Source organism: Emys orbicularis, chromosome 8 (genome assembly GCF_028017835.1).
Source record: "Emys orbicularis isolate rEmyOrb1 chromosome 8, rEmyOrb1.hap1, whole genome shotgun sequence".
In the NCBI taxonomy this organism is placed as follows: domain Eukaryota; kingdom Metazoa; phylum Chordata; order Testudines; family Emydidae; genus Emys; species Emys orbicularis.
The window spans coordinates 12,281,593-12,307,513 of NC_088690.1; the positions used below are offsets into that span (position 1 = coordinate 12,281,593).

At 40.4% G+C, this 25,921-nt stretch overlaps 1 protein-coding gene across 1 annotated transcript in view; it reads right to left on the reverse strand.

The window, feature by feature from the left end:
* The window catches only part of GLIS1 (GLIS family zinc finger 1), a 287,901-nt gene that overhangs the window by 18,295 nt on the left and 243,685 nt on the right, over window positions 1-25,921 (reverse strand). The window contains exons 7-8 of the mRNA XM_065409869.1: window positions 24,595-24,727; window positions 13,107-13,257 (exon numbers count right to left, since the gene is read on the reverse strand). Coding sequence (XP_065265941.1) covers window positions 13,107-13,257; window positions 24,595-24,727 — 284 coding nt within the window. The remainder of the gene's footprint in view (window positions 1-13,106; window positions 13,258-24,594; window positions 24,728-25,921) is intronic.

Below are 25,921 nucleotides of genomic sequence, written 5' to 3' on the forward strand. Positions count from 1 at the left end.
ACATCTGGAGAAGAGCCACAGAGCAGCATAGCAGGGATTTCTTATAAGAGAGGCTGCAAAAACTAGGATTATGTAGCCTTCAAAGGAGAAGAGGACTTACTTGTAGTATTTAAGATGATGAATGGTACAATAAAGGATCCAGTCCCTTCTTTCCACACAATCCCATAAAATGAGAATAAGTCACTTAGCAAAGTCAATGGCAGGTAAATTTAAAACAAAATGAACTATTTCTTCACACAGCAGGTAGTCAGTCTGTGGAATTCAGAACTACAAGAGGTCATAGAATCAAATACTGCAGGTAGATTTAAAAAGGGGTTAAATAATTTTATGGCCAAAAATAACATTTACTCCTGTACATGCTACATAATGGGTAGTCAAATCTTGTGCTTCAGGATGTAAACTGATCGCCTCAAGAGGTCATGGAAGAATTCCACCCACTTTCACCCCTGCAGAATATTGCACAATTGACCAGGTAATACAATTCCCCCCCTCCCCAAAGCATCCAGTATAGGCTAGAGGTGGAGACACAATACTAGATTTGATGGACCAGTGATTTGATCTGATATTGCACATCCAATGTGTTCCTCATCTAAAGATTCATCAACAGGCAATCAACAATTTAGGGATGCAATTATAAGAATCTTACATTTTAACATAGCACCTTTCATTCCAAATTTACAAATTTGAACTACATGATTGTACACATTGTGGATAAAATCCTTTGGCCCCCTCTGGTGCCATGAAAGGGCCAAAATGCAACAGAAACACCATAGCTCCACTGCATATGTTGGGGGTAGGCAGGGCATGGAAGCTGAGTCTGTGCATGCAGAAGATGTAGAGCTGAGAGGGATCATAGAGTGGTTTGTGAACAGGCCACACAAGTAACAGTGAACAATGAAAGACTATTTCCATAGCAGAGTGCCATGACCCAAACAGTAAATCCAGCATCGTCTTCCTTAATTCCATCACAGTCAATATCCAGAGGATAAACATGCAGCTAGTCAATCATCCATAAGAGAGCTCAGGGCAATCAGGAGCATGAGGTCTTTGAAGAAGACAACCAGCAATAGATTTAATTATAGAGATTCAGCCAGTAGTCAAGACCAAAACTATGAAAGTGAACTACTTGAGCCTCCGGAAACATGAGTTAAGGATGAGAGAACTAAGAGAAGAGAGCGTGAATCAGGGAAATTGAGGATTCTGAAATTTAGTGAAAGAGAACAAGGCAGAGACGAGAACTGGAGCCCAGGCTATGGGAGAATCAGACCATTTCTAGTCTCCTATTTTTAACAACCCAGAGGCAGATCAAGTGCCAACAGAACATATTTTTAGAGCGGGGAACCCCCCGCCCTCCAAAGTTTAATTCACAGCCTAAAACTGAGATTGTGGTGACAAAGTCACTGCTAGGGTGGGAGCACTTTTCTTGTTATATTCATTTTGTGTAAAATACCTAATTTTGGGTGGGTGTTCTCTCCATATATGTCCGTCTTCTGTTATGCAGCAGTTAAGCTAAAAAACACATTTCTGTCAGTCTGCTGGACTTTGTGTGTGTTTAGTTGGCTGTACAGCAAAACTCTATCTTGGAAATTCTAAGGGAAAAACGAGCTCAGAACCGCTGGCAGTGTCTCAAAGAGACAATATTTAAGGCACAACAGAAAACTATCCCAGTGAAGGAAAGACAGAAAGACTAGTAAGAGGCAAATATGGCTTCAACAGGAGCTCTTTAATGACCTGAAGATCAAAAAGGAATCCTACAAAAAGTGAAAATGTGGACAATTTGCTAAGGAGGCGTACAACAGAATAGCACAAACATGTAGGGACAAAATCAGAAAGCCAAACTCACAAAATGAGTTACACCTACCAAGGGACATAAAAGGCAATAAGAGGTTCTAGAAATACATTAGGAGCAAGAGAAGGACAAAGGAAAGTGTAGGTCCTTTACTTAGCAGAGAAGGAGAGCTAATAACGGATGATAGCAAGAAGGCCAAGGTGTTCATTGCCTATTTTGCTCCAGTATAATTGTGACCAGATGCTCAACACAATTAACAACAAGAGGGAAGGAGCACAAGCCAGACCAGGGAAAGAACAGGTTAAAGATTACTTAGATAAGTTAGATGTATTCAGTCAGGAGGGTATGATGAAATTCACAACAGGATACTTAAGAACTAGCTGAAGCAATCTCAAAACCATTAGCGATTATCTTTGAGAACTCACGGAGAACAAGTGAGGTCCCAGGAGACCGGAGAAGGGCAAACATAGTACTTATCTTTAAAAAGAGGAACAAAGACGACACAGGAAATTATAGACCAGTCTGCCTAACTATGATACCCAAGAAAGATACTAGAACGAATAATTAGACAATCAATTTGTAAGTGTCTAGAGAATTAAGTAACATCCAGCATAGATATGTCAAGAAAAAATCATGCCAAACCAACCTAATTTTCTTCTTTGACTGGGTTACTGGCCTAATGGATGGGGGGAAGCTGTAGACATGACATATCTTGATTCTGTAAGACTTTTGCCACAGTCCCACATGACTGTCTCATAAGCAAATTAGGGAAATACAGTGTAGGTTAAATTACTGTAAAGTGGGTGCACAACTGGTGGGAAGACTGTGTTCAAAGAGTCGTTATCAATAGTTTGGCATCAAATTGGGAGGATGTAGGGTCCCACGGGGGTCTGTCCTGGGTCCAGTACTAGTCAATATTTTCCTTAATGCCTTGGATAATGGAGTGGAGAGTATGCTTATAAAATCTGCAGATGACACCAAGATGGGAGGGACTGCAAGCACTTTAGAGGAAAGAATTAGAATTCAAGATGACCTTGAGAAATTGGAGAATTAGTCTGAAATCAACAAGATGAAATTCAAAAAAGATAAGTGCAAAGTACTACACGTAGGAAGAAAAAAACAAATGCACAAATAAAAATGAGGAATAACTTGGCTAGGCGGCAGCTGAGCACAGCAATGCCTAATCTGCTTTAAAAATCTGGACCTAACTTCTTTAGTTGTGAGTAAAAGTAGCAGGCCCATCTCAGGGTGGATCAGCACTTAGCCAATGCATTATATAAGGACCACACACTCGGGCCACACATCTAGTGTAGTTCATGAAGAGATATTCTGTAACACCTGTAAATTCAGGTCTGCCTAAAAGGAAAATTAACAAATTAATTCCTTTCCATGAACTTGAAATTACATAAAGTATCTTGTGTCTTAAGAGCCCTTCTAGTTATAGGCAACATGATAGCTCTCTCGTTTTGTAAAGTTAAATGCATCTATGAATGTCTAACAGAAAAAGAAATCCTCATTAAAAATGCTGTAGAACTTTCAATTACATTTGTTTCCACAGAATATATTTTTGATTGTTGTGATCTACAGTTCAGGTTGAACTATGAGATACACTTTAGTGAAGTGTGTAGGTAGAGCCCTGCAGTGGGACTGGAGTCCTGCAGGTCTCACTGCCTATAACGGTTCCGACTCACTGACGTGGCACCTCCTGCTGGTCATGCTGGGAATTTGACCACCAGAATGCCTTTTACTAGCGGTGATTCACTCACTGTTACTTCCACTTCCTCCACCATCTGGACCCTCATCGCTTCCAGACCGCGGGGTCCTCTTCGGGACACGGCCCTCCAGCTGTGCCCCAGCCCGCTGTCTTCCCCTATTTCGGGGGACAGGCAGTCCTAAGTCCTTCCACTTGCTTCAGTGGCCAACTGCAGTCTCTCGTCTAGCCCCTGGCTTCAGGGGCAAACTGAAGTCTGGATTTAGGCCACTCTCCTCATTGGCACATAGGGGTAAAGGTTCCCAGCCCAGGGAACCTATAGTTGGCAGCCACTTACTGCCCCTCCTTCTATTCCCACTGCCTACATTCCCTGGGCCTCTTCCCCTGTAGCCCTAGCACCTTCCCTGCCCTTGCTTCAGTTGGGGCATGGTCAGCCAAGAGCTCACCTATTGCTCCGCTACCCGGCCCAGCACTGCAGTATCTCCGGTGCTCTTCAGCAGACAGTCCTTCCCCTTTGACCTCCAGGAAGAGACTACCCCTTGCTATGCTGAGCAGCCCTTTATATATGGGCTGCTCCAGCAAGCCTTCTCCTGCTTGGCTCTCCCAATAAACCCTTTCCAGATTGGCTGGGTTCTGCACAGCCTCTCCAAGGCTGCCTTAACCCTTCTCCTGCCTGCGTGGGGCAGTCGCCCCACCACACTGCCATAATAGCAGGAGCGGGATAAAAATTCAACAAACAATGCTGGAGCAGGTGGGAATTGGATTAAAAAAATAGTCCTGCACAGGGCTCTTTGTCTAGGTATCTCATGAGTTAACAGACATCTCTGTATTAGACACTTCATATGCATCAAATATAGCTATGGTATTTGGTGTGTTTGCATTATTTGTCCTGTCTTCAGTCTATCCCCATTTGGGCAGCTGGGGGTGCATATACAACTTTGTATTATTCCCACAATTTACACTAAACCTCTTTGTCTCAATGTTATTACTACATAAGAGTTTCTCTAGAACAGGGGTCAGCAACCTTTCAGAAGTGGGGTGCCGAGTCTTCATTTATTCACTCTAATTTAAGGTTTTGTGTGCCAGTAATACATTTTAATGTTTTTAGAAGGTCTCTTTCTCTAAGTCTATAATATATAACTAAACTACTGTTGAATGTAAAGTAAATAAGGTTTTTAAAATGTTTAAGAAGCTTAATTTAAAATTAAATTAAAATGCAAAGCCCCCCGGACCGGTGGCCAGGACCCGGGCAGTGTGAGTGCCACTGAAAATCAGCTCGCGTGCCGCCTTCGGCACGCGTGCCATAAGTTGCCTACCCCTGCTCTAGAAACTATTAAACAGTACAGAACTAAGAATAAATAAACAGCCAAATTGATTTTTCAAAACCTTCTGACAGGACGGGGATATATTTCCCCCTGCCCAACCCCGAATTTATCCATATTGCTGTAGCCTGAATAAGAAATGGCCTTTATATTTTGCTTTAGCCACACCCTGGTCAAAAACTCTTCTTGGACAAATTCTACAGAACAGCAAATAATAAAACTACATTTTTAGCAATTTTAAGGCAACCTTCTTCGTGGTCCATTACACAGATAATATTTTTAATCTGTTCCTGGATACTGAAAATACAGCACAATATGCTTAATTGGAAACTACTTGCAGGGAACTGAAAAATAATGAAATTCACTTCAACCTAGGATACTTTTTGAATCATAATAATTGAGGATGAAATCTAACCACAGCATAGAAATATTGAAGGCATGGATGTTTTCAATATGAACAGTGGCTCACTGTTGGGTTTTTTTAATAGAAAATCTTGACTGGCAGATTCCTCTGCTAGACAATAGGCCCCAATCCTTTTCTCATTGAGCTCGGTGGGAACCGGATCAGATCCAGAGTGAAATACATCTGTACTTTATCTTAAGTAAATTCTTGTGTCTATTGTGCTATTAGACTGGACTTCAAAGCTGCTTCTCAAGTCCAGTCTAATACCACATTACAAAATATTGACTTTGAGAATTGTATCTACCACGTACTAGTCTGAAGGAAAGATTCTATATAGTGCTCTAGATAAAGGCAATGTTATATTTAGTTACAAAAGCTGATATATTTCAGTGAAACCAGGTGCTACCATAAAATTTCTCATGCCAACTGTTTCATTCATAAAACCTTGCCTGCTCAACAGTATAGTTACTTATATTATGAGAATGTGCAATTCAGTTCCAGAATCAGGAGATTATATTTTGTGGGGGGGGAACGGAGGGGGAAGTTAACACTGATTTTCATCTCTTCCTATATATTAAAAATGATGTGTAAAGCTCTGCTAATCTGGTCTTTGGATAGCACCCAATCTCTTGCCACGTGTTTCTGTTCTGGGTCTTGCCCTACGGGAATTTCTGTCAGCACATGCTCAGGAAACAGTTATACCATTCAAAAAAAAAAACAGACTATCTGAAGTTTGGTGAACCTTGCACTAATCACTGCCAGGTGTCTTTGGCTAGCTCTCTGGAATGCATGGAATCTTTTTCCACCTCTATAATAAATCCTTCATTGTAGCTCACCTTGCTGGGCATCATTGCATTTTATTATCCTTTCCCACAAATGATGAGCAAACAAATTACTGGGTTGTAATATGCTGCACATTTAACATAGACTGAAGCTCTGCTCTGGGATTGCAAGTTAGGGTGACCAGACAGCAAGTGTGAAAAATCGGGACAGGGGGTGGGGGGTAATAGGAGCCTATATAAGAAAAAGACCCCAAAATTGGTACTGTCCCTATAAAATTGGGACATCTGGTCACCCTACAAGTTACTCCAGTGTGTTTCCATTTTCTTGTTGTTGGGACACTGGTTGTATTGAGAGTGAGGAATTGGAAGTCAGAGGCCCTGGTTTGTCATGAACATGCGGTGTGACCTTGCAGGTAATTTAACCTTGATGACATATCTTTAAAATGAGGCTAAAGAATACCAACCATTGTGGGCTCTTGAAAACCCCACTAGGCACCTAAATATCTTTAAAAATCTGGCCCTTAGTTGCTCAGCATAGTGGTCTGGATTGGATAACCTCTCAAGATCCCTTCCAGCCCTGCAATGACATGATTGTATGATTTTTCACATCAGGACAAGCTGTCATGTATTCTCTTTATATGGCTTACTTCTAAACCACTGAATTTGCTAAAAAGCTACAAGAATATCAGGTTTACAGAGACTAAATATTCTGTTCCTCTGACTATCACAGAAAACATTAACTAGTGGTTACAGCACATGACTGGAAGTCAAAAAAACTTGGGTTCTAATCACCGCTCAGTCAAAGGCTTCCTGAATAACTCATTTAACCTCTCTTTTCTCCCTGTAGCCTTATTATTTCTTAATTTGAGACTGTATCACTTACACCACATCTCTGAGGCTGGTATCTTTATTTGTTAGTGCTTACTTTTAGACACTCGGATGGAAGACACTATCAAAGTGACATCATAAATGTCAATCCACCTATTTTAGAAAAATATAATATTAAATAAATGTCCACCTACATCCCGGTACAGTCAGGAAAACGTCAGTGCTCTATCAGCAATCAGATACTATATTTTTCTTAGCCAAATATTGCAGAAGTGAGGCCACTTTAATGCTAATTTTGCTAAAAACAGAATAGGCCTATCTGGATATGATTATAAATGAACTCTGTTCACATTTTCTACAATGAGATAAATGACTTGGGATTCAAATCCAGATGCTTTTAATTACTGTTTTTCTTTGTTACATAAACCTCAGTCCCGCACCTGTACATTGTTCTTTCTTTGGACAGATGTACTGATGCCCCTTTTGCGTGCTCAGATCCATAACACTGAGATAAATTATGATGGGTTCTTGGCTACCTCCACTGAAAATGTTTTCTGCTTTCAGAGATATCTGTTTCTTGTTATTGGGTTTTAGTGCTTTTAAAAGAGAATAAAACACTGACTTGTGTATTCTATTACAAATGAGAAGTAGTCCCAGTGGAATCCACAAACAATGAATGACACATTTTTCTGGTCCCAGGAACTATTATAAAAAAGGTGTTGGTATTTAGTTCCGTCCTCTAAATAGTAGAGGCTTGTTTGTTTCCCACAACTATTCTAATAATGGGCCAAATCTTACTGGCCTTACTCATGTGATCTCACTGCCTTCGACAGGGGTTGGCCCTTCAAATGCAAGGAAGTAATAGCTATTAAAATAAAAATTATCTGCAATAGTTTATTAAAGAATTATCCTTTTCTGTTTTGTTTTTGGAACCAATTTCCTAAATACACGACAATCACACTCCAGAAAACCATTTATTTGTAAAGTGAAATCCTTAAAGCCACTGCATGTGTCCGATCCCACCTCACGTGATACAAGCCTTCTAAGCTCCTTCATTCACAAAACCATCCCTGGTCTCCTCTCACCTCCTTGCCACAGAGCCAGGATAATACAAAAAATTCCACACAGGAGACCCCTATCTAGCCACCCCACTCTCTCTCCTGTAAGGCTTTCCCCCCTACAGACATTAACTTTACTTTCCTGCCATCCACTAACACAATTCTTCCCCACTCCTCAAGCTACCACCACAACCTCAAAGTGGGGGAAAGAAACGGGGACATTTTACAAGGCTCACATCTCAGGAGGGGAGTCTGAGCTGGTGGAGGGTTGACTGGGTGTTTCCACTGCTGGTTTTGAGGGAGGAAACCCTTTAGGCCTCGTTCGTGTTTGCACTATGCCCACTTCACGCCACTCTGGCAATGTAAAGAGGCCTTAAGATGGGAGGATCCTTTACACTGCCAGAGTGGTGTAAAGTGGCCATAGCAATAGATTTTCTCTTGCACATTTTTACCTTAAAAATATCAGGAATATCAAGTCTGGTCTTCCCTGGTTAAATAGCTGTTAGCAAGCACAAATAAATTAGCATTTTAAATGCTCTAGCTAAAAATATCCTCTCTCATTTGTTCAGCTTTAAGACTTTTGTGATGTCATAATCTCATTAATTCTTCAGTCGCCATAGATTTTACATGGCGGATATGACCTAAATTGCTACAGAAGTGTGAACAATTAGTGTCCCAATCCTCCCTAAGGGATACATCATCCTTATTGGTAGAATTGTCATTATTTGTCAGTAGTCCTTGACTTCCTCCAGGAATGTAAATGCTATTTGCTATGTGTAATGCATGTGACCAAGGTCACATAGCCATATGCAAAATGATTGAGTTCAAAGACTTTAATGGGACCTTGCTCCAACTCCATATACTGAAGGGAAATTCAGTTTTGCTGATCCATGAGCAAAAAAATGTAATGGATCCTGAGCAAGAGTGCCTAAACCTCATGACCTTCTGTTAGCAAGGTTTACAATTACATGATAATTGGTGCTGTTAATGTATGCTGAATTATAAGATTATCTACTTTTCTTTTTAAAACCATGTAATAATGCTGTGGAGATTACACTATACTGTGTGGTGTTTATTATCTGTAGGGTGAACAAGATCTTGCAATACTTGGAACAATTTATACCAATGGCTCATAAAGTCTGAATGACTACTACTCTACAATAGTTTAGTGATCTGAAAATAAAAGCATAGAGAACTGTATTTCATAAACCACCCTCTATTTCTTCATAAACAAGACCCTTCTTTATGTATTTGTGCGCATATTCTACAAAAGAGGGGGACATATATATAGCAAAACAGATGCCTTGTTTATATTAGAAAAGTGCACCAGTTTAATTAAATCAATACATATACTGATCTTGTTAAACTGCTATAAACTCCTGATGGAACCCACTCAGACTAGTTTAGTTAAATTAATATACACAAAGGTTAAAGTTGGTAACTTATCACTGCAAGCTAAATTAGTAGTCTAAACCAGTTCAAGTGGGTCCACACTGGGGTGTCCACAAATTTAACTAGATGGATTTTTTAAACTGGTTTAGTTACATTCATGCAAATGTTGTAGTATAGACCAGGCCAGGCATAACATCAATATAGTGAAGCCAAAGGTTAATACTGGGAGCTGTTTTTCTATCTTCAGGGTGCTACAAATCAAAATTTACTGTCTTTGCAACTGCTGAAGTTAAACAGTTTTGACATTACTTATAGCATTTGCCATAAATAATGTTAAAGTAACACTTCACTACCTGAAATTAAAAAACAAACAAAAATAACTTGGATCACACAAGCCCTACTTTCTACATGCCAAAATACTCCTAAATCATACATTTCTACTTTAATTAATATTAGTATAAATTAATGTAAAATTACTAGATCCAGCAAACTGTGCACTTCATACCACAATTTAAAAAAATTCCATACATATCATATAAAGCCAGTGTAAATATATTTGGTAATGATGTCAGATTCTGTTAGAACATTTTCAAGTGAATTAGATAATTTTGTCAAACTATTTAAATGTCTTAGCAAACCATTTGGGAAAACTGAGTGCTACACTTGGTATTGACTTTGGCAAAGGATGGTAGAACATAGTGTTTTGTTTTGTTTTTTTTAAAAGCCTTTAAATCAAATTCTGAATCTTCTGTCAACCTTGAGTAGACTATTTGTACTCTGCCCCGTGTAGCTTTTGGCATCTCACATATTTGATGACTCAATAATTACACTTTTTGATAGTAATCATTCTGGTTCATTCCAAAGACTTAAACTCTGGAATCCAATCTTGTCATTACATTGATTCACAGTATAGTAATTCTTTAAATGTACCTAAACATGGATGCAGAGATAGGTGATGAATGAGGCAAAATGCTATATGTATGTCAAAAGTGTAACGCAGTTCATATAGAGTTTTTAATGTTTATTTCTCTTCATGCAGTGTATGTTTTTATCTGAATAAAGATACAGAACTATTAACTGACAAAGACAGTCCCAATAATTCAGCAGCTCCAAGCATTAGATTATAGAGTGTTTTTGTTGATTAAATTAATGAATACTTTCATTTAGTATGGTCTTGTGTAACGTATGAAATTTTGATTAGTTCAGACTATATTTTCTATCTTAAGTAAATGCTATTAAAATATGGTCTTTATTTCAGTATGTAATGAAAGTGCAAACAATTAAAATATAGCAAATGTATTTTATGGACTAGCTAATACAATGCCTAAAATAACAGTGTACTTTGAATATAGTAAATGCTATTTTAAATGCTGAAACATCCCCAGTCACTATGTAACGAACAAAATGCCTTGTTTTAAAATAAACATTCAAACAACATGTTCCAGTCTTAGTTTTCTGATGGCTGGTTCATAGTTAGAACCCTGTTATTGTCTCAACCTTATATTATGTCATAGGAAATTAACTATAGTGTTTCTGTAACCACTTTGCATTTCTTAAACACATAAGCATTGGGAGATAATAAATCAGCACACTATTCTCACACAAGAACAAATGCTTATTCAGCAAAAACTGAAAAGCATTCCAATGTAAAACTCAAATTGTGACCAAAGCAAATGAATAGTTATCCGCTCCTGGCACTCACTAAGAAATCAAAACTTGTGTAGAAGGTTCCAATTAAAAACTGGATTCAGCATTTATTTTTATTTTTTTACTCAAAGGGAACTGATTTTCTCAGAATGAAGACAGCTCACATGCATCAATAAGAGTGAATCCATGCAGTCCAGAGCGCTCAGCTATAGAATCTGAAATACTGCTACAGTACGCTCTCACGTTAGCCATGTCTTTGGTTTTTATTATTGTTAGGGAGGTGAGCAAGTAAGTTCCAAATGTTAAAATGTCTTGAAAACAAACTCAGAACTCACCTGTGCAACTGGCATGTGAAATGTTTCCTTAGTTTGGTTATATTGTTTTCTGTTGGGATTTTTGGTGCTAATTTCACAAAAGGCCCACTTCCAGAACCACCACCCAGACTCAGTCATTGGCCAGTGTTCTGAGGATTTACATAGGGGTGAGTGGGAGGAAGAGATCCTTCTCCTCTTCTAGGTTGATGTGTTCCCCTCCCACAGGAGGAAAAAAATGGCCCTTGGTTCTGCTTCATTGTGGATTTTCTCTCCCCATTCCTACTGTCAGTTCTCACTTCTACCTGTGGGTACGGCAAACCCTTGTGAAACTGCTCCACAACTGGTAGGGGATCTGTGACCCCCGAATGGAGACCCCTACCTCAGGCCCATGCTGTAGAATCATGCTGGGTCTGCTGCTGGGCAAGGGAGAGGTGAGAATTTGCTTCCCAGTGCATAGTTTAGAACCGGATCCACCCATCTTTTAAAACCAGCATGGAAACTGTTTGTTAAGGTGAAAATAAATGAGTGGCGCAAACATAAAAGTTTGACTCCTGGCTGTGGGGGGGATAGAGAGGATGGTCTTGTGGTTAAAACACAGGACAGGCAGGCAGGAGAGCTGGGCTCTCCCAGTCATCCTATGTGACACTGGGTATGTCTTTGAGGGACAGATGGGGTCTGGTCCTGGGTTGGTGCAAAAGGATGTGGGGGCATGTGTGTGCTCAAGGACCCTTCCCACCATCATGTGCCCCTGCGCTGGGGGCAGCTGTAACGTGGCTGCGGCATACAGGCTCTATGTGAGGTGAGTACTGCCACTCTCTGCCTAAAAGGGAGGATGAAGGTACTTTCCCCATCTGCTGCACTGGCCAGAAGAGTGGGCTGGATGCAGGGGAGGAGGAGTCTAGGTTTACTGCAGTGTGCACTGCCCAAAGGCTCCAGGAGGAATTCCTCCTTGAGAGCCTGCTCCCTGGCCACGCCCCACTACTGTAGGACTGCACCGTAAGGGTACAATTGAATTCGTAATCTCTCTAGGTTTCAGTTTCCTCAGCTACATATTGGGGTTGAGGAGGGATGGTGATGACATTGGAATGGGACAGAAGAAATCTACATTAAATACCGGGCACTGCTAAAGATCTTGGGCAAGCCGGTGTGTCTGAGTTCCCCATCAGTAAAATGAGGAGAGTGCTCTTGTCCATGACGGGGTATTGGAATTAAAATTCATTACTATGTGAGCTGTTCAGATACGACCAATAAGGGCACCAGCTAGGAATCTAGCCAGAGCGGTAGATCCCCTAGTTGTGAGGCTTACAGTAATTCCTTCCTGTTTGTAAAGTGCTTTGAGAGCCTTGGATAGAAGGGGTAAGATACTGTAAGAAAACATTATCTATTAATACAACATATAAGGAACGGCTTCATGTAGATTTCACTGAGTCGGGTCCCACTCTCAGCACTTCAGCACAGCAGTTATGTACCAGAGAGAGACAGCCTGCAATCCTTAAACAAATAGTTCTCACTCAGGCAACCATTGCCTTACGATTCTACAGGCTGCTGAGATAGGGGTGGGTATCCCAGTGAAGTCAAGAGGAGCCCTGTGCACATAGCCACAGCAGTAACATGCCACCAAGGAAGAGTATTTAAAAATAAAATAATTATAAAATCTCAATGCAGTGACACAGTATGAAGAACAATCTAAAATTGTTTTTAAAACAAGGAAATGAAGATGTTCAATCTAGACCCATTCTGAGTATTCATACCATACTCAGTAAACTTCTCAATGCATTGAACAGAGTTTGACATGAACCCAACGACATGGGATTAAGTACATCTTTGTAGTGTGATGGCATGCTTGCTTAAAGTACATACCCTTCCCTCGTACTCTCCAAAGGTAACAGATGATGGTGTGGACTGGCAAGGGTTGATTCCAGTGGATGGTGTCTTGAGGGGATGTCGTGAGTAGGTGGCAGGAGACCTGGTGATGGTCCATTATGGTTAGCACTGGAACCAGTGTACATGCCTGTGAGGCAAACAAATGTAATTTTGCAAACTAAAATGAACATCCTGAAGATGGAAGGTTTGTTTCATATCCTATTAGATTAGATGTCTACCACTGAAAAATAACCTCTTTTTATAAAAAGAATGTTTATCAACTTCTAAAGCACCTCTCAGTATGGAAGTAACCTTTATCTTAATTTGAGAACAACAAAAAGCCCTTGATTAAATTTAATACAGCACTTTCATTATTCTTCTAAATCTGAATCTAATCAGTGGTATTTCCTATGACCACTCATTTTAGACTTTGTGTGTCTAATTTTCCTTTAGCTAGCACCATTGTACATTCAAAGTAACTCCACTGATTCCCATGGTGTAAACCTGATGCGAGATCACTCTGTCCTAAGTCTCATGTCGAGGCTGGCAGGGAAATCACTGATCTACAGTTTGTTTGGGGAAGGGGACAGGGCAGAGGAGATTTTGGTAACTTTGAATGAAGAAATCACCCAGAGATTCCCAGGCAGAGATTACCCTGCATCCTGCCATTATCAGATGCGGAAACAGAGTTTGACTCTCCATGGTAAAGGCCTCAGGGCCTGCCAGTAAATCTGGCAGAGCCTTTGGGATCTGTGTGAGGCAAAGGCCATCTGTGCAGAGACCATGTACACATACTTCAACTCTGGCACCCCAGCAGTGCCCTCCTGGCTCTCTGCCAATGAAGCCAAGCTACTATGGATGTCCTCAGACTGTGGCTTCCCTAGGGTCTCTCATGGGAAGGTGCCTGTGGGAAACTTCAGACTTCTGGGATCTGTTTAACTTTTTCATGTAAGCATAATGGGGCATGAAGTGAGGTCAGCAGTGGGAAGATGCATATTTCCCTGGCCTGCCCTGATTCCAGCCCTTTCCCCATAGACCGTGGACTGTGGAAAGCTGGCTCCACAGGGCTGGGGCTAGTTCTGGTGCTGCAGAGACTAGAGAGGTGCTGTCTAGAGAGGGGGAAATCTGCATGTGGTGGATCCCATCAGGTGGAGTGAGCTGGCCCAAGGCCACTTCCCAGTCCAGGTGCCTGAGCCTTCAACCTCTTGCTCATGTGACAGGTACTCCTCTAGCAAACAGTTCAATTGATGGAAATGGGACTACTCTCCTGGGGGAAAATTGGCAGGACTGGCGAGCAGGTGCTGATTAAAATATGTAATTCCTTGATAACACTACATCACTGCACATAGTGAGAGTCCCAGAACCCAAAGCATTTTCTCTGCTACCCAAAAAATGTCGGCGTTTTAGTATTTCATTTAGAAATCACTTTAATTTGGAAATAAATCAACTAACTTTCTAGTAAAGCAGGAGTAGACACACTGAACCAATTTTAAAATAACACATCTTGAAGTAAATGGAATCTCAATGAATTAAACTAAAAATGGAATGAGGATGGCATTTAGGAGAATCACACCCTCAAAAATGAGGAAATTACACATCAGGGCTGTCAGCCTGAGTTACACGATGAGGCATACCAATAATAAAAATTGTATGACGACTTGCAAGTTGCCACGGAGACAAAGTGATGTTTTCTTTAAAGTTATGATGAGTTTACGTGGCACATTAGGCGGTCCCACATGGTCTACGGAATGTATTGTGGCAATATATAAGGGAACTTGCTACCTCTTTTACAAAGATAGGCCCAGATCCTCTGAACACATACACACGAGTCCTTGACCAAAGTTCATTGAAGTCAATGACAGCCCTTCCCTTGATTTTGGATCAGGCCTATGAGTAGCACCATTGAGCTGAAGGGGACTACATACATGCGTGTTTGTAAGAAGAGGACTCGTTTGCAAAGCCATTTGACTCATATCATGTATGTTGTGTGACAGAGAACTTAGGAATACATGACAGCGTATTTCCACCTGTGGAGAAAATAGCTTTATATCAGTTCTCATTTATTCTTTGCTTAAACAGAATGCATCAGCATCTTTCACAACAGATGACTCTACCTCTGTTTCTATTGCTATATCAGATGTTTACAGGTTCAAGAGTGCACTCTGTTGGTTAAAGGTTTTTTATCAAGTTAGGTCATCAACATACAAATGGATCTGCCTGTATTTAATCACAGACAATTTTATTACAACATATATTTATGAGCTTCTCCTTGCTGGTGCCTAGTTTCACACTATAATAGTATATAGACTTAGTATGACTCTGATCAATTGGTTCATTTTATTGAAGATTGAATGGAAAATTTTTAGCAAATTCATGCCCCAATCCTATAAACACTCTCAAACATGGTAATGGGACAACTCACATGCTTACAGTTCAGCAAGTGTAGGTTTGGAGCCATTGCAGGGTTGGGGCCCTTTGTGATGCTTCTTCTAATGATTTGGAAAGTGATTTGATGAATGAGTTGAAATTTTAAATATGAAGGGAAATAAATAATTTACTGAGTTTGTTTCTGTTTAATTACAGTGACCTTATCCGTATGTACTTTTCTGTTTTAAACTGATATTGGATTACCTCTGGCTGTTTTAACTATAGAGTTATATATATTTCTTCTTTTACATAACATTTTGAGAACCACATTCATGTCTGCATCTCTGGGTTGCTAGAAAGATTAACTTTCTAATATGAATAAACTGGTGTAAATTTCTCTTTTTGAAAGATCAATATAATAATTTTAATATTGTACAAACTTTCTGTTTGTAAAAAACAAAATCTGTTTGAAGTGTTATACAAGACCTTGAATGCTTTAAGAATATCCAGGCCAAAATTAGACTTCAAAGAACTACGTTTTAAAAAAGTAGCAGCAGAGATATTGAGACTTGAAAAGTAGCTATTGCATATACATGATAATTACGTTCATAGCAATTTAACTTTTTTCTTTTGCTGCCATGACTCCATAATACACAAGATTCTGATGCTGTGCCCATTGACTTCAATGGGAGCTTTGCCTTCAAATAGGACAAATCATCTAGTTTAAGGTTATGATTTTTGGCTTAATTGCTCCCGTTGAAGTCAGTGGTAAAGCTCCTATTGACTTGAATGGGAGCAGAGTTAGGTCAATGCTGGCACATCTGAAAATCCCCCCTAATAAATTTATACTGTTATATAAAAGCATATATCTATTATTTCTGACAGCACCCACAAGTGTGCTAAACCCCCCCACAGACACACACAGAAACATGATCCCTACCCTGAAGGGCTGACAAGTTAAAAACAGACATGACGGAATAAGGAGGTAATAACCAGACAGTAGGGAGGACTGGGTCCTTCCCCTCCCTAGTCCTTAGGGTCTCTCCTCCCCACCAAGCACATAGTCCAGTCAATCAGGCTGAGTATGCTGGGAAACAGAGAGCTGAGTGTCATTTGTGTATTGATGGTACCAACATCCAAAGCTCTCCCATTGGTATTACACAGATGTAGAATTGGTAAGCGAGAAGTCAGATCCATATGGAATCTGTGAGCGAGCTCTCTGGGCAGATGAGCAACTGCTCATCATCAACGTCTGTTTGTTTCTCTTAGATTAAAGCGTAGAACCATAAAGCAAGATTCCATCCACCTTTGCCAGGGTCTGCAGATAAGTTAAAAGCCCCCCCGCCCATGAACAACAGTGTTAAAAGCAGACCTAAATGAATCTTGGGCACATGAGCTTTGCCCACTGCTAGGGGGAAATGATCAACTAAGCCAATGAAATCAGCTCTGTCTCAGCATCTAAAACCAGACTGAAAAGGTCTGGAAAGTTCAGATGCTTCCAGATGATGCTAGAACTGATTTGTTGTCACCTTCTCAGCAATCTTATTTCAGTACAGAAGGTTAATGGCAGGAAGGGTCACTGTCCTAGAAGGGGTTCAGATCCCCGCCCCTTACAACATACTGATTTTCACATTGCAAAAGTCTTCCTACCAGTTTACACATTTGTTGGCAGTCTGAAGCTATGACAAATGCTCATTAGACGTAGACTTGGAGCCAGAAGATCACACCTAGATGTTCTTCTTACACAGATTGAACTCAGGTAAATTGGAGGGACAGTGTAGAGCAAAATACAGTACCTGTTCTGTGAATAAACAGACATTCTCTCTCCACAGCTGTGAGACTGGCACCTTTCACTATCAATAATTCACTTAAAAATTAAAAACGAAGTGAATGACAGCTTTATCTGCGCAGCAGCTGGTGAACATGCATATTCTACATTCTTGGATGGAGCTTGGGGTCTATAATGTTTAATGGCTTTCTCATGGGCTGTCTTATTGTCTCAACTATTGACTATAATGTCAGTTGTTTGTTGGGTCTGGCTCAAGGAACGATAACTTGCTTCCTTATTGGCTGGATGCTAATAAAAGACCTGAGCCTAAGAAGTGTGATCTGTCCTCAGATCGCATTTAATTAAATAAATAAAAGCCAGAGGGATTGGAGGATGTGCAGCACCTACCAGGAATGGGGCCAGAGTAATTAAGAACAAATCATAAACTTTGATGTGCCCCCACAGAGAAGCAGAGGGACATAACACACACACACACCCTCACTGCCCTGGGTGGTCTAGTGAACTGAACATGCTCCATGGAGCTGCTCTTCATGCATGTGGGTGAGAAGTATGCAGAGATGGGCAAGAAATGGGCAGAGTTTTGATTCTGTCCCCTCCAACATGCCAGTCAGTATAGCTGGGATGTCCCATATGGGTAACTATTCTCTCATTGGTATGAACCAGTACAGATGATTTCCCACTAGAGCAATGGGGGAGGGACCAGGGAAGGCACTGTCAATCCGAATCACCATTTTACCCCTGGGCTGCTCCCAGGGCAGTGCACCCATGTGTCCATCCTTCTCACTATGCGAAGTCACTATCTAGTCTCCAGTAAAACAAGGATGCAAAGATTAAATGTGTTTAAAGGTTGTAGGGTGTCCCTAGGGCTGGGCATGTTCATTGAACTTGTAGTGCAGTAAACAGAAATATGGCTTGATTTCTTGAACTATGTAGAGCTTGTGCGTAGCAAGAAAGCTGAAATACAGAGAAATAATTGACACTACTGTTCACTTTGCTAGCATACCGTTTTTGCCTATAATTAGGAGTACATTTAGGGCCATGTGGCACACACAATGGAATAGACGAGTTACTAGTAGATTCCATGTTAGGCTGCAACAAGAAATTAGTCATTTCTGTTGAGTCATTGTGAACCAAACTTCTATTTAGTTAAAGTGAATGCATTTTTATTTATGTTATTACTGCAAAGAAAGGCCGCTTAGGCCTGGTCTACACTAACCCCCAAATTCGAACTAAGGTACGCAACTTCAGCTACGTGAATAACGTAGCTGAAGTCGACATACCTTAGTTCGAACTTACCGCGGTTCAGACGCGGTCCACACGCGGCAGGCAGGCTCCCCGTCGACTCCGCGGTACTCCTCTCGCCGAGCTGGAGTACCGCAGTCGACGGCGAGCGCTTCCGGGATCGATTTATCGCGTCCAGACCAGACGCGATAAATCGAACCCGGAAGTTTGATTGCCAGCTGTCGAACTACCGCGGTAGTGTAGACCTGGCCTTAGAAAATACACTAACTTTATTTCCTTCACAGTGTTAGGTCTTATTCTGAAATATCAGCATTGCTCAATGGAATTCATTTTTAACCATCAAGTGCTTTGAACTGCATATTTTCACTTCAGTTTTAAGACACACTGGAAGTTTAGATTTGTTGCAATTTTGATGTCTTGATTGCTTCCTCAGGCAGACCCACCCCTTGGAAGCTCAGCCTGCGCGAGGACCAAAAGAGCAAGCCCGGCATTCTTTGAGGTAGTCATAACATTTTAGGTGTCACACTGGCAGGGAAGAATGCATATGTACAGTATTGCACAGTGTAGCACCAGGTATCTTCTTACAAAGTGGGGTGTGGCCAGAGGGGCCAAAGAGAGTGGAACGCTGGCACCTCTTGTGCTCTGGGGATGCATCTAGTCTGAAAATACAGACTCTGTATTTACATTGCAAAAAATGGTGCAGAGAGCAGCAGCTGCTATTCCATCTCTGGCTATTCCAACTGGGATAGTGCAGCTGAACAGGTTGGAGGTGTGAATTCCATCCTCCAGCCATGGTAGAGTCCTCCATGTGAAGCTGGTTTACTATGCAGGAAGGGAAGAAAGTGAGCTCTTTGGGGTAGGGACTGTCTTCCAATATGCGTGGCTAGCACCCAGTAAACTGATGATAATCAAACTAAAGTTAATATCAATTTCTAGGGATAACAGTTGACCATTTATGGCCCAATCCTGCTCCCTCTGAGATCAATTTTTCTCTTAATGGAAGCAGACTCAGGTCCACATTCTGCAAAATTTCATTGTCTCTCCTAGAAAATCTATATGTATGAAAAACTCTGTGACCATGGCAAATCTCCCAAAAGGCTGCAATTTCGTCTTTTCTCAATGTTTGTAAAATTTTTCTTCCCGTTTTTTTTTTTAAACGGAGAACTGTCTCCTAGCTGCAGAGAGTTGCATGAAAGCCTTATAAATTACTGATGCCTGCTGTCGCGATCCAGTTTGGGACTGTGCATCTCAGGCCTCTTAACACATTAGCCACTTCAGTTTATAAATACATGTCATCAATCAACATTTTAAATGATTTAACCTTTAGCCTTAACATCTGTTCCCAAACCAGTGCTCTGAGCATCTGTGATTAGTGCCGTTTCACGACGTGTGCCAAGTAAGAGCAAAAATCAATAATAAAAATGCAAGCCCAGATAGGACTTGAATGGAGATAGAAGCAGCATTTAAAGCTTCCCCTGCCATAGATGATGCTCAGTCTCTGGCTATAGTGCTCTTCCTCCAACAATCTCTGTGGCATATTTGAGGTTTAAATTAGGCAACAGTGAAGCAATCTAGCAATGGAAATAAAAAGGAACGAGGTCTGAGCAGCTGCGTACTGTGGATTCCTCCTCATGCCACAGAGCATTCTTTCCCCGTAATATCTGCCATTGGCCTAAGCACAAGCCTGCTTTGAAGTTGGACACAGGGGATGGGAACTTTTTAAACATTTCATTTCTGCATTGTTGGCTTTCATCTCTGACATACTTAAAATATGCTGCAGCTTTAACTTGGGGAAAAAAAGTCCACAGTAATTCAAGTAATCCCAGAGGCCCAGGGCTCTGCACATTAATATTGTGGTTTCTTTGAAAAAATACATGAGCATTTTCAAGTGGAATGAAAAGGACATTATATATTTGTCCATGTGGTATACTATATACCATGCCGTAGCCTGATTTGTCCTGAAATATTACTGTTGCTTATTTGAAAGAGTGAACATATCATTACAAACTATAGGCGACTGTGTGAATATCCTTTTACTTTGATTCTGTAATGTTCAGCATTATATTATATATGCTCTAAATGATGATGGATCATTTTTGCCACTGGAATAGTGGGGCAGGTAATATGAGGTAACTTCTGTTTCACTGTAAAATAGTCTCTCCACCTTGATTTATTTCCTCTGTCTCTTTCTCATATGGAATATGTGATGGGGTCTCATATGGAGTAATGTGACCTGGTGGAAGTATAGGAAGAGATTTACTAAAACTAGATTTTAAAAATACCCCAGTGACAGATTAGATATAGTCAGCCAAGAAATCATATTGGGGACGGATTGGCATTATTGAGAAACACGGGATATTCATGAACTAGAGCAGGGGTCGGCAACCTTTCAGAAGTGGTGTGCCGAGTCTTCATTTATTCACTCTAATGTAAGGTTTCGCGTGCCAGTACTACATTTTAATGTTTTTAGAAGGTCTCTTTCTCTAAGTCTATAATATATAACTAAACTATTGTTGTATGTAAAGTAAATAAGGTTTTAAAAATGTTTAAGAAGCTTCATTTAAAATTAAATTAAAATGCAGAGCCCCCTGGACCAGTGGCCAGGACCTGGGCAGTGTGAGTGCCACTGAAAATCAGCTCGCATGCCACCTTCGGCACGCGTGCCATAGGTTGCCTACTCCTGAACTAGAGCAATTTTACTTCTAAGACTGTGACTCAGAGCTGCATAAAGCCAGGTTTCCAAATGAGCTGAGCTTCCATTTAGACACCAAAAAATAGCAAAGTCTGACACTGTGAGGGGAGAGCCAGCAGCAGCCTTCTGGAGGATCAAACACCAGGGTTGACCTGAAATGTCGTGTGTCAGGGAGAAAGGGATGAGGCTTTAACAGCTTGGAGAAATATGAGCATCCTATTCTCTGTTCTTTCTTCTGTAACATCAGAAGGGGTGGGGCCAAGCTGGGCAAGGTTGTGGCGGGAGGGGTGTCTCAGGCTTCAGGCTCAGAAGCGAGGTATGGTCTCCGTACCATTTATCTGTGAGCTCAATTTTCTCCCTGTTTTCTAACACATTTTGTTTTACTGAGGACCTTTGGGATCTTAGACTGGTCCTGGCACTATTCACTGCAATCCATCCTGCGGAGACATAAATGATCCTTCAGTTTCTTCACAGAAGAGTTGAAGCAGTTGGGGAAATCCACACAAGGCTCTCAGCTAATGGCACCGACCAAGAAGCCGATCCTGGAGGTGCTGCTAGCGCCCTCATGAGTTTGAAGAGCCCAGGTGATAAAGTTAAAATGATTCCTCCACATTCCTATAGTTCCTACATCTTCCTGCCACACTGAATGAAGGAATGTAACAATACTCGAGAGCATTCTGTGTGTCATCACAGAATCCCAATAACATCATGAGCATTAAAAGTCACTATCCTTTCCTATTACATCTTATTCTCAAGGAGTTATAATTCAGTTATTTTAATTTACAATAGGGTAAAAGTGGTTATAGAAGGTGTCAACCAGGATACTATCTTTTTTTGAAGACCTGGACTGGTAAAAAGCTGAAGATTTTTGTAGATTCAGATGCTTCTCAGAGTTGCTCTAACAAAGCACACAAGGGACACTAGGACCCCTTGTGATGTCTGAGGAACTCAGCGCCAGGAATTCTTGTATTGTAACCCCAGTTCACCATGGACTCCGTGTCTGTCTGTGAACAAAATCATTTAGGGTTTAACTATATTAGAAAATGTGCACCAATGTAACTAGATCAGTTTAAAATCGATCAATGACACCAGTGCAAACATCTTATATAGATGCACTTAAACTGGTTTAAATTTCACTTGAATCAGTTTAAGTCATGCTTAAAGTGACTTAACTTAATGCTATATTAATCTAAATTGATTTAAATATGTCTGTGTTAAGGGTTTGCACCTACATAACTAGATTGATTTTAACACAGGGCAAGTTTTCTAACATAGACCAAGCCTTAGACGCACAATTTCAGAACTGACCTATTCTACTTTTGAGTGGCTCACTTTTAGAAACCCAACTTGAGAAACCCACGATGCCCCCCACTACATGGACTGCAAATTGGCCTCAGCTCTTATGCCTGGAGTCCATAGCCCCCCATCCCTCTGTGCATGCCTAAAGGACCATGGACAGTCTATCCATAACTGGTATTTATGTGGATAGCTATTTAAGCAAATACAGAATGAAAACAGCAAATTAATGTCTATTACATCCTTTCTCTGGAGATTCTATCCAGACCATACAAGGTGGATGCAAAATGATGTAATACATCTCTTCCATTTCTAATGTGCATCTGTGGTCAAAAAAGATGCTAGGATGTATAAGGAACAGGATGGAGAATAATATGGAAAATATTATAATGCCATTATATAAATCAATGGGCTGGCCTCATCTGGAATGCTCTGTGAAGTACTGGTCACCCCATCTCAAAAAGGACATATAGGGGATTCAGAGCCAGGTGACAAGAGTGATTAGGGGCCTAGAAAAACTCTTGTGAAGAAAGATCAAAAAAATTGGGACTGTTTACCTTAGAAAAGAGGCAAATATAAGGGGGCCTTGTAACAGTATATAAAGTGAATGGTCTAGAGAAGGTAGATGCTTTTGTTCCCACTCTCTTGTAACAGGAAAAAAAGGGGCATTTACTGAAATTGAATGCTGGCAAATTCAAAATTGATAAAAAGAAATTATTTCAGAAAACATGAACACTGGAACTCACTGCCACAGGATGTTGCTGAGGCCAAGAACTTAAGATTCAAAGCGAGACTGGACATTCATATGGACAAGAAGAACATCCAGAGTTATAACATAATAAAGTTAATAAAAAAGTGATATAAAACTTCATGTTTCAAGTTTAAGTCAATCTCTAATTATTAGGGATTATTATTATTTGTATTGAAGCAGGAGTCTCTGGACCAGGCCCCTATTGTGCTAGGTGCTGTACAACACAGAACAAAGAGACTGTCCTGGCCCTGAGGAGCTTACAATCTAAGTAGGATGGGGGAAGATTATCTAACATTTGCCTATTGCAGGGTGTCTTGCACGTTCCTCTGAAGCATCTGGTGATGGTCACTTACGGGGACAGACTACTGGACTAGATGGACCATAGGTCTGATCCAATCTGGAAAATCTTATGCTACTAACTGCCACAGTATTTACTCTGTAGTACTGCAGCATCAAAAGAAGAATGGTATCAGGTCCATTGATAACGTATCATAGCAGTGGTCATCATCACCTTCATACCTAATAGTGACACAAGAATCCAATATGACATGAGTGAAAATCAGAGACCAGGGGCCTACTGTGACCGGCTGGGAAGGGGAATGTAGAAGTGTCTGCTTTCATCATTTAAAAACAAAATCTAATCTGTTTTCATCATTTAAAAACAAAAAACAAAGAACAGTAAGCACTAGATCAAGGTGACGAACTTCCACTTTAGGAGGCTAAACCCAAAATTTAGATTCCCCCAAACCCCTGCTCAGACCAGCCCTGTAGGTACCTAAGTTTCCATTGGTAAAATTTCCCCTGTTTGGCATGCACAAAGCCACACCCTCACCCCTCTGGCAGCTCACCCATGAAGAGGCAGCAGGGATATTTTTGTAATGGAAGCAACTCCTGCACTCCAGATAACACCTATATCTCCACTGCCAAAAAAGGGATATATTTAATGTGGGATATCTGTTTGTGAGCAGAACAGTAAGTTTATCTGTGAATTTCTGTCTTTGTTAGGACTCCTGCTGTGCTTTAACATAGCTTGTGCATTTGTGTGCTGCTGAGACCAACACAAACTTAAAGAGATTGAGCATGATTTTCAAAGATGCTGAAGACCCACAACTTCATATAAAATTAAAGAGAGCAATGGTGCTCAGCATCTCTGAAAAATTTATAATTGGTAACCTGCGATATAATGGTGAAATAATGCACTATACATTTTTAACCTCATTTATAACCTACATTCTGGTTTTTACACTCTTAAACATAATGGGCTGTTTTTCCACAGTGGCCCAAGATCTTTAATAATCCTTATTTAAAATGACACATATAACATCATATTTACTGGAATTATTCTTACCTGCTATTAGGTCATGGTGACCTATAGATCTACCACACTTCCCATCCAAAATGTGTTGTGAAGATGTGTGGAGTTGCTGTATAGCTAAGCATTCACTTAGTACATCTTGTTCAATATCAGTACATGAATGTAGCTGCAAGAGGAGGATAAAACAAAGAGATCTTATTTCAAAGTAAACCAAACTGTAGCTAATTGAATTCATATGTCTGTTTGGTTATAGCCTATGTATAGAAGGAAGGAACAAAATGTCATTCTTAGGAACTTAGTGTAATTGAGGATATACCCGGTACTAAGTATTTCTAATTAGAGGTCATTGGGTTTTCTTAAGCACACAAGTTAAGTGCTAATCTTACACCAACAGCATTTTGGTTCAGAAACAAAGTACCCTATGTTTCTTCAATTTTATGGCATAATTTAACTACATATTTCTAGCTCTCTGTAGTGTTTTGGGTTCTTTGGCAAAAGGTTTGCATTGTTTTTGAAACTGTGACACTTGGAAAGACTTTTGATAGGGAAAGAAAAGTGTTTGTGCTTATCAGATTAAAACTGGCGAAATAAGGCAATGTCGGTAATGTGTAAGAGGTATCACTGATGTGTCAGCTGGTCTCCATGTAAATTAATGCTCTGGCAAAAGTGTCTGTAGCATGCTCTGAAAACCACAACGTCGATCATATTAAAAACAGCAGGAGGGGAGAATTAAGAAAGAAAAGGATTTCTAATTCTCCTTCAAACATGCTTATGTTGCCAAATGTTTGTCATAATATAGTGCTCACATTACACAAATAGCCATCGTATTCTGTGGCCATTAATAGTTATTGTTTTGAAGTTTACAGTTTTGCATACCAATCTCCCCTGGGATTAGTTATTCTAAATGGAAGGTCCAGGCAAACCTATTTAGGGTTCTGTTATCCAGGCATTTGTTTTTTTAAAGATAAATATCTAGCATTTTGGATAACAATCTGCAGCTGAAGCCAATAAAACTTTAACTACTACTAAATTAACCACTAGCATCCTAGATTTTGTTCTCCTAAAAAAAAAATTGAGAAAGATCTAACAAACCTCCTCTAAGGTATGGACTAAATATTCAGGACTCCTCTGATGTAAATCTCTGCTCAGAACATTTTTAAAAAAATCAAAGATTGTGCTTATTGGTTGGATGTGTCAAACGTGTGGGCAGAGCAGCCTGTTAATTTTTCTTTCTTGGCTAAGTCACTTCTACTTAGAATTCAGCAAACATAGATAACAATGGACAGATCTGCCTTTGCTGAGTCATAAACTGCAAATGATGAAGCAAGTAAAAACAGCCATTTGCTCATTCTTCCTGTTT